The sequence below is a fragment of the Ostrea edulis genome, chromosome 7 (assembly GCF_947568905.1).
Source record: "Ostrea edulis chromosome 7, xbOstEdul1.1, whole genome shotgun sequence".
Taxonomy (NCBI): domain Eukaryota; kingdom Metazoa; phylum Mollusca; class Bivalvia; order Ostreida; family Ostreidae; genus Ostrea; species Ostrea edulis.
The window spans coordinates 509,505-520,000 of record NC_079170.1 but is presented as its reverse complement, the minus strand read 5'-3'; the positions used below and the strand labels follow the sequence as shown (position 1 = coordinate 520,000).

At 33.3% G+C, this 10,496-nt stretch overlaps 1 protein-coding gene and 1 long non-coding RNA gene across 6 annotated transcripts in view; one reads left to right on the top strand and one right to left on the bottom strand.

Annotated features, from left to right (window-relative positions):
• Window positions 1-10,496, bottom strand: part of LOC125655396 (plexin A3-like) — a 136,044-nt gene that overhangs the window by 30,104 nt on the left and 95,444 nt on the right. For all 5 annotated transcript variants that reach the window (XM_056142951.1, XM_056142956.1, XM_056142952.1 and 2 more), the window contains 3 exons: window positions 9,956-10,114; window positions 8,857-9,082; window positions 86-240 (listed from right to left, as the gene is read on the bottom strand). In XM_056142951.1, coding sequence (XP_055998926.1) covers window positions 86-240; window positions 8,857-9,082; window positions 9,956-10,114 — 540 coding nt within the window. The remainder of the gene's footprint in view (window positions 1-85; window positions 241-8,856; window positions 9,083-9,955; window positions 10,115-10,496) is intronic.
• Window positions 2,487-6,932, top strand: LOC125655542 (uncharacterized). The gene is made up of 2 exons (XR_007362785.2): window positions 2,487-2,974; window positions 4,589-6,932. It is a non-coding gene; the product is annotated as an uncharacterized LOC125655542 (long non-coding RNA).

Below are 10,496 nucleotides of genomic sequence, written 5' to 3'. Positions count from 1 at the left end.
CATGTGTCAGAATAACATTACATGCAACAGTCCTCTAATTAGCTACTGGTCTTACTTTCGCTTTCTAGATAATCATCCCTCTTACCCCGCTGTGGTGGGTGAGGCTGTTCAGGGTGCCGGCCTCCACTTCCTTTGGGAACAGGATGTACTGGACGTAATTCTGGTAGGGGTGATATGGAATCCCCGTGGAGACCAGGTCTCGCTTGATGTCTGTGATGTTTAGCTGCATATCGGCAAACTCTGTAAAATTCAGTTATGAAAAACCTTGTCATTTAGTTATCAGATTGAATTGAATAAGAATTTTAAGTACTTTACTTTGCTGAATATTACATGCATTGGTAATTAATACGCATTCCCCTTTTTGGGCCTGAAAATTGAGGAAAACTCGCAGTTTGGATGTACAATAAGCATAAAAAATTCTGACCAAGTGGTGTTCTTAACAGCATTACTTTATTCTTCGTAGTTAATTTCACTCAAAATCTTTGTGGAAATAATATTACAGTAGGTTCTCAACAAAGCACAAGAATTTGCATTTAGCAGAACAAAACTTTTTTAAAAAATGCCATAAAATGGTAATCTTGTCTTTATATACATAACAGGAATTTCACTGAATATCTTCTGGGAAATAATGTTAATTTCAGCAAAGCACGAGATTTTGTGGCATAGAAGTCTTAACACAGACTCAATATTTTCTATATTTAAACTTCAAATCAATTAAATAGCTGACGATATAAAAATAAAATCAAAGCTGTGAAAAATGATGTACAAAGGTGCGATATATTGACCCTTCAATAATTATGAAAACGATAACAATCAAAGACAATAATTTAATTGGTGCCATAAATAATTGGTGCTCCATCTGTAAACAAGAGGCCCAAGGGCCACATCACTCACCTGAGTCACCTTGGCTCATATTTAAAGATTTTCCCTATATATTTGTATGCAAAACTTTGATCCCCCTTTGTGACCCCATCCTACCCCTGGGGGCCATGATTTTAACAAACTAAAAATATGAAATATGTCAGAAAGCTTTCATGTAAATATCAGCTTTTCTGGCTCAGTGGTTCTTGAGAAGATTTTAAAAGATTTTCCTTATATATTTGTATATGTAAATTTCAGCTTTTCTGGCTCAGTGGTTCTTGAGAAGAAGATTTTTAAAGGTTTATCCTATATATTTGTATGTAAAACTTTGATCCCCTATTGTGGCCCCATCCAACCCCCGAGGGCCATGATTTGAACAAACTTGAATCTGCATTATGTCAGGAAGCTTTCATGTAAATCTCAGCTTTTCTGGCTCAGCGGTTCTTGAGAAGACGGTTTTTAAAGATTTATCCTATATATTAGTATGTAAAACTTTGATCCCCTATTGTGGCCCCATCCAACCCCCGGAGGCCATGATTTGAAACTAGAACTGTCCTAATGGGACTAATACCCCCCGCGGGGCATATAAGATGATGGGAAATATTTAATGCAAGCACGTTGAACTTCATTGTTGAACTTCTTTCCACATCTTCAATTCCTGATTGACTTATGAACGTAAAACGGTATTAGAAATAAACTCTGGACAAATTGTGTCTATTACTACAAGTACAACCAAACCAGAAAATGTCAGTAACTTCCATAACTGTTAAAATATTTCAATGAAAATAGAAGATGCACAACTACATTATATATATATATAAGATGAGAATAAAGTTTGAATCAAATCTGTTCAACGGTATTAGAATTAAACTCTGGACAAAGTACGCAACCCCAAAATGAAAAGAAAATGTGCGTAACTTCTATAACTGTTAAAATATTTCAATGAAAATAGGAGATGCACAACTACATAATATATAGAAGATGTGTATAAAGTTTGAATGAAATATGTCCAGCGGTATTAGAAATAAACTTCGGACAAAAGTGTGCAACCCCCAAAATGAAAAAAAAATGTGCGTAACTTCTATAACTGTTAAAATATTTCAATGAAAATAGGAGATGCACAACTACATAATATATAGAAGATGTGCATAAAGTTTGAATGAAATATGTCCAGCGGTATTAGAAATAAACTTTGGACAAATTGCGTCTACGGACAAACGGACGGACAGACAGACAAAGTGATTCCAGTATACCCCCCCCCAAACTTTGTTTGCGGGGGGTATAAAAACTTGAATCTGCACTATGTCAAGAAGCTTTCATGTAAATTTCAGCTTATCTGGTCTAGTTGTTCTTGAGAAGAAGATTTTTAAATGACCCCACCCTATTTTTCCATTTTTGTGATTATCTCCCCTTTGAAAAGGACATGGCCCTTCATTTGAACAAACTTGAAAGCCCTTCACCCAAGGATGCTTTGTGGCAAGTTTGGTTGAAATTGGCCCAGCGGTTCTTGAGAAGAAGTTGAAGATGTGAAAAGTTTATGACGCCGACAGACAACGGAGAAATTTTGATCACAAAAGCTCACTTGAGCTTTTGGTTCAGGTGAGCTAAAAACAATGCTTTGGAGATGGTAGTGAAATAAAGAATTTACACATATAACTCTCTGAAAGGACTAAGACCATGTTTATCAAAATTCGGCCTAACGTCCAAAGTGAATAATTTTTTGTTAGAAATATTCTCTAACATGTTCTTTTCCTGTAATGTACTGGTTTTTATATGTAGAGTTGGTGAAAGAACACAATTTTTAGGTTTACATTACTAGTATAAATCCTATAATTTGCGCTACTTTTTAAGATTGCGTCATACAACGTCGCTATATATTATTAGAAGTGGTAACGTATTGTAAAACATGATTATACAATGAGTGGTTTAATATATAATAAGATCTTGAAAAAGAAATTTTCTTTCCCAAATACGCAAGAAGGTTATTTTACTTATAGCCCGAATGGCACACCATATTTTTCAATCCTTCATTCGGCCTTTTTCACACGCGGCGCCGTTAGTCTGTTTGCGCTGTTCGTGGAAGTTGCAGAGGATGTACTCATCGCATTTCAACGTAAGTTTTAGAAATATGAATATACTTCACCTCTACTCGTTAAACTGTATAACCAAATAGGTGTACCAATTGCTCTTAAAAATAATAAACAAGTCGCATGGAACGTATAGTATGGTGCGCCTGTGGTGTGTTGACATAAACTCATAATATTCACGCATTGGGCTGTTGGAAATCCCACAACAAATCTGTTAACTGTTGTCAACATATATTTATTGTTTATCTATTATAATTTATATTGTTAAGATTTAAAATTGTATGTATATCAGCTGATCAGAAAAATCAGCTGTTTCACGATCGAGCGATCATGCCATTTTCAATTCTGAGTGCATGACCTTCTCGGGTCTATTTGAATTTTCTTACATGATGTTTGACTCACTTTACACTTTGAACTTTCCATGTATCATTGTATGGTCTAAAAAGTATTTGTATAGGTTAAAGAGACATATAATTGTATATAGATGTATATTTCCATAATGGTATATGTCTCTGGGGTAACATGTAGGCCTGTGGGGGGTTATAGGTTGAATAAATTTCGAATGATTTGGTATTCTAGTATTCTACTATGTTTAAACTTAACTTAGTGATTATTTAGTAATCAAATAAAAGTTATATGATGAATCGATACATTTCTTCAATTTACTGTAAACAAAAACTGTTTCTGTGTTTTGGAATCTGTCTGGTATTAGTGAATAATAAATAACTTCATAAGTCAATAAATATATTCTTGTTGTAGTGATGACATTTGCAAAATCTGTGAGAATAGAAAAAAATGTGTTAGGGTCAACAAAAATTTTTGATTAGGGTAGGTCGGGAAAGTGGAAACCAATTAACATATATATATTTTTTTTGGCCTTACGCGGAAACATGGATTAGAAAAGTCGGAATGATTTTTACATTCAATAATTTTTAAATACTTAAAAGCACCATTAAGCCAGGAAAATCATAAGAACAGTTTGGTTTTATAATTTAAATATGCCTTATTTCAAGATAAATTGTAAACATGTCAAACTTAATTTCAACAATTACGCTTACAACTTACATGCCTGCATTGGGATTAGACATAGAATCACTCAGAGAATGTTGAATTTCATAAGTACTACCATGATTTAAGCATATAATTTTTTGTTAGGTTAAATCTCCTTTATATTATTGAATATTAAATTTTTCCATACATCTACCACAAGAAAGAGTATGAAAGATAAAAATATTTTGTGAATTTGCTGATAATTGTGAAGTAAGATAATATATCGACATTAGCTACAACAAAAATTATTAGATGGGGAATCAAATTCAAATGAAATGTTTGTGTATATAATTATTTATGCAGAAATGTACATGTAGCTAAACTGTCATCTATTGTTTAGTTGGAGACATGTCAATCTCCCACCGAATACATAAATGTAATTTTTCTGAATTCTATATCAATGAAAATACATGAGGGCATGAAAGTACAACTTTTATATGAATATTATAATACAGGGGTCCGTGTTTGCCCAATTATCTATTTTGTATTGCTTGTAGGAGTTATGAGATTGATCACTGTTTGTTATCTTCACCTTTCATTTATGATATAGTTTTGATAATGATATAATACTGGAGTAATTTGAATTTCAGGATGATATAATATGTACAGCAAAAATTTATGGCAAGGGTGACATGAATCAGATTGACAAGAATCCATATTCCTACTCCTCAATAATGCTATCATCACTGCCATCAGATTCATCAATGATAGTGGCATCAGTGACACATGCGGATAAGTGTTGGACATCACTACAGGAATAGCTTCCTTGTTGTGCCTGCCAATAGCAAGGTACCAGATTATACAGCAGTTATGTGGAAACAGATTCCCACAGATTGACACCTACATTGTACAGTATCAGGCAGTTATATCAGAACTGGAAAAACTGGATCCAAACAAGACTATATTGCTTGGAAGAAACATGTCGACTCTGAAGTTTAACCCTTATTAACCCATGGCACTTCCAGAGACATCCTGATACCATGGTTCTATGTCATTTGAAATATACCTGTGGAGGTTTTTAAAGTGGTTTTTTTTGGGGGGTGTTATTAATTGGAAGAATTTATATTTGATGATTCAAATGAAAATCTGCATGTTGAATTATGAATGTCATAATAAATGTACTTTTTGAATGAGTTCAAGAATGGTTGTCCTGATAAAAAGTGTAGAGTCAAAAGTTAACAAATTGTCAAAAACACTGGTCAGGTCTGAATTCATCATCTTGGACACCTTGCAGTTGGAATTATGATCTCTATGAAGAAATGCTGAAAATCTTGTAAAAGAGGAAATGACAAGTTGGGGTCCAAGGCACTTGAATATATGCATGAGAAGGTGTTCTATCCAGGCTTGAGGTCAATTACATAGCAATGTAACGCCTTACATTACCTAGAAAATTTCACATTACCATTACTCCTATTTTGAAATATAATGTATTACATTACTTGAGAGTGAATTTACATTACACATTTACATAACATACTGTCAGATATTAAAGAAATGGCAGGAAAATTGTTTCTGTATTATGATTTTTAATATAAGTACACAAAATATTCAGCAATGTTAGGAAACATATCTATTAAGTTATTCATTGCATTTGATTGTCATCAATGTTTCAAATGCTTCAGTCAATCACTAATATAATGAATTATTCTAAATCTTCAAAATATCATCAAATATTTGAAGTAGTGTAAATGTAATGAAAAGTAATGTGCAGTACAGTATGCATTACATTACCATTACTTGTAATGCAAAAATGGTTCATTACACCCCCATTACATTGAAACTGGCTGTCATTTAATTACCATTACCCCAGGCCTGGTTCTGTCGAGAGGTATTGAAATTGTCTGTAGAGACTTTGTCTCAGGAAGTGGCCGAGATTGGTTGTGACAATTTTGTTGGATGTGAATTTACTGACACACATGTCTACACTTGCTACACAATATAGCATGTGGTGGTTTCAACAAGAAAGTTCTTACTCTGCAGGAAATGACGAATAGCTAATGGATTCACATTTTTTCTGACTTTACTTCTGTACATTAGATGCATTGGAAAAACTTTCCTTTCCATTATCTTTTGCTGGTTCATACTTTGAAATAAAATCAAGTCCGAAAATAAAGTATTTTGGGTTTTTTTTTTTCAATGAATTTAAAAAAATGTAATCTGTAATCCTTGCATATTTTCTTGGTGTTCTGTGATTGCATAGGCCTATTGATTTTTATTTGTATTCAGGTATGATTTCATCTTCAGTGTCTTGAAAGAAATAAATTTTTCAATAATGCAAAGAAAAATGTAGTTAACAGTATGATTTTAAAAAAAAAAATTTGACACGGGTAGGAATTGAACCCGGATCTCCCGATTGAAGGACGGGCTCGCTACCACTAAGCCACGACGTCTATGACGTCATTCGCTCAAAAATCCTTCATACATTTACTTGCCCTAGTTAACGTTATACTTCAATATTTCGGCAATAGTTTTAGTTATATCAATGCATGTTCTATAAATTCTTTTCATTTTGATCTTAGTAATTCTGTTGGTGTCGTCTAAATAAAAACTTTCTATAGCATTGAAGGTCCGGTTTGTCGGACAGCAGATTCGTTTGTTTACGCATCAAAATTCTATAGCTTTTAGAATATCCTGCACAAACCTGTGATAAAAACACCACATAGGGGTGTATTCTGCATGGAAATGATGTAGACTCCACATAAGTATATTGTTTTAATTTTTCAAAGCAACATAATTAATAAAATACCCACAACTCTCACAAAAATAAATAATTCCGGATTGCTCTATTTTTAATTCAAAGTTGATATTCATCAACAGCACACCTTTCGATCCAAAAAATCGTTCGTGCAAAATTTATTTGTATTGATAGATTTTGATAGACTACAGTCAGTTTCTGGATCGAAGGTCGTGTTTTATATGAATTATATGACTAAATTTGAAAAAAGTGGAGATTTCTGCAGAAAACCAGACCGATACCGGTTTTGTCTTGTATAGAATTCCACAAGCTGACGTTTTGGCGGGGAAATCTTGGTACGTCGCGATGGTATAAAGATTATATTATCAAATGATAACAATTTTATTTCAATTCATTCTGCTTTATTTTTTAACACACCACAGGGCCGATATAGCTAAACATGGTCTTAGTCCTTTCACTGCATTTAGAAATAAAATACGTCAGTCGTTTACTGCAAAGAAAAGTTAAAAGTAATCACATATTCACAGACCCATGGGAATCATGCAGCAAGCAGAAAGCCACAGAGAAAGATTACAACTACCATGAGCTGAATTCAACCTGTAAGAGTAGGTTAGACTGGTTCTTGTAGAAGCATTTGATTGGATGACTTAAAGTCACTAAAGTGCATGCTGACATGACCCTACACATTCAATGTCAAATGTGTAAAAACATCTCCGAAATTAAGATTACCATCTTGCACATGGGTTGACTTATATAAGAGTATATATGGTAGCCCCTGTGAGTCACGACATAACTGAACCTGAATTCACACAACATGGGTTCCTCAATACCAATATGACTAACATGACCTTACTGTTCTGGAAAAGGTCAGTCACAAAGATCATATTAATTTTATTTAATTTTGAAATTCAATTAAATGGAATGTACGTAATAGACACCACATGTCCATGCACCTGTAAATTTACATGTTTGGTCCCAGATGACTAGAAATTTTTACATTATAATTCATGATCAGGATACACAGAAGGTATAGATCTCTTCGACATGTTATCTAATATTTTCTAAACTAGTTTCAAATCAATTTCTTATTAAAAGATGTTAACAAAGATGGACATCTTAAATTTCTGATTGCCTATCACTAAATTCCAGCACATGGAACTTGTGATCACCACAGACAATAGGAAAACTAAATAGCATTGCCTCGATCTCTGAAGCAAATGATGTCAATTATTCTGATAATGCCCATACATATTGTGAAAATTTAAATTCACAAACATATGAGATTTAAATTGTACTTTTCAATTGATTCTATCCATTGGAAGTAATTAAGTATCATTGGAGGCAAGATACAGAATTTATAATCAAAACAGCTATCAACTGTAAAAATATAGGTAGTTTACCCAGCTGAAGTATAATTATAGCCTTTTTAGGGGTGAGATCAAAAGATCGATGTCAGATAAAAATCTAAATTCAAATAGATATAAAGGGGGGGGGGGGGGGGGGGGGGGGGTGTTGAAAACTATGTGAATTCAGTTTTTTGTCAGACATTGAACTTTTGATCTCGCCCCTTATGCACCACTTTTGTTTCCAGTAAAGATTTTATCGCATTTGTGTGGCTTTTATATATTGCATTTCTAGTCAAGATGCGGGTACGTCTCCCAGCCAATTTAGTTCTGTAATTTTAAGACACATTTTTTACGTCATTTTAAATAAATGAAACTTTTACACCTAACATGGCTTTCTATTATGATTTACATGGAAACAAACAGAGCTGCAATGCTGCCTTGGATTAACAGCACAATTTGAACACAAATATGGTTCTGTGAAGCCTTGCTATGAAATACCACAACGGTGTAATGCAAAAAGGATTAACTTTCCATTGCGAGTAGATACTGGATCCGTGTTGTTGTACTGTACATAGTTTTCTTTTTCATCACTTGATGAATAGCATATATTTCGGATACAGTTTCTTTGTTTCATTACCATATGACAGAGTAACCTTAAATGATTTAAATCAACCAGACATATTCTGATAGGAAATGTGCCAAAAATACCTGTTCCTGATTTTAATAGACTGTAACAGAAAAACGTGAATCTCTTTCCACTTTATTAAAATCTTGATATGTTAAGTACATGCAATGACAGTAAAGAAAGTAGACTGACCTTCTTGGTTCATGCGCATTGTGTTTTGTTCAAGGTCATGCATCTCTGTCATAATCTCTTCTATTTTCAATTGGTTGCGAGCTTTCACTTTTTTGTAAACCAGGATTGCACCAACCACAATTCCCACTAACAAAACCCCCAGAACTACGATGATGATGATCGTGATCGGAAGTTCATTTGCATACTCTACAATACCAACAATCTGTTTTGCATAACCAACTTTTACCTGAAATGATAAAAATTTACATTTTATGTGAATTAACATTCATGTGAATATACATGTATAATGATTTAATAATACTTTACAGCCAACCTATAGAGATGTTAAAAAAACCCAAAAACATAACTAACTTCAAAACTTAGATGTGCTTCTAAAACACGTACTGCTCCCCTCCACCCACTCCAATTTCAACATAGACCTTGGCCTCTATAAATGACCTTTACCATGCAAACAAACAGCATTAACTCAACTGATCTTACAGCTTACTAAGTATGATCTCTCTATTGCGATACATATTGATCTTACAGCTTACTAACTATAATATCTCTATTGTGATACATATATTACTGATCTTACAGCTTACTAAGTATGATATCTCTATTGTGATACATATATAACTAATCTTACAGCTTACTAAGTATGATATCTCTATTGTGATACATATATAACTGATCTTACAGCTTACTAACTATGATATCTTTATTGCGATACATATTGATCTCACAGCTTACTAAGTATAATATCTCTATTGTGATACATATATCACTGATCTTACAGCTTACTAACTATGATATCTCTATTGCGATACATATTGATCTTACAGCTTACTAAGTATAATATCTCTATTGTGATACATATATAACTGATCTTACAGCTTACTATGTATGATATCTCTATTGCGATACATACTGATCTTACAGCTTACAAAGTATGATATCTCTATTGTGATACATACTAATCTTACAGCTTACTAAGTATGATATCTTTATTGTGATACATATATAACTGATCTTACAGCTTACCAAGCATGATATCTCTATTGCGATACATATATTTCAAATTCATGACCAAGAATGATATTCAAGAACTTTTACGCACTCTGATATAGAGTTTTTCCTCCTGATGCCTTGGGGCTGGCTCCTTAGTAGGGGGTCGGCAGATCAGCTCCGTTTTATTCAAGCTGGTAATATCGCATTCTCCAGTACCAATTAAAACTAAATAATCCTCCTTTCTTGTCACTGTTGATAAGCCATGTCCCTGGGGGAAAAAAATGTGCTTATGAGACACTATGCCTTTGGTGGTGACCAATTTCTAATCCACAGATATATTATAATGACTTAATTTTGGTATGAATTTTAAAGCTGTGCAGATGAAGAAAAAATTGGCAAATAATTCAAATTGAACATGATTGCAAGTCTTGGTCAGTCTATATATTTAACATGATTCAAATACTGGCATAAATCTCTTTATCAAATTCAAGCTGGAAGAAAATATTTGACATATCTGGAATGTAAATTTTTTAAAACAAGAAATGTTTAGAAACATAATGCCCCCCTCTTTTTTTTCTAAATCAAAAAGATCATTGAAAAGTACTTATTTACTAGTCAAGGGCAACCAGAACACTGAGTTTGATCTCTTA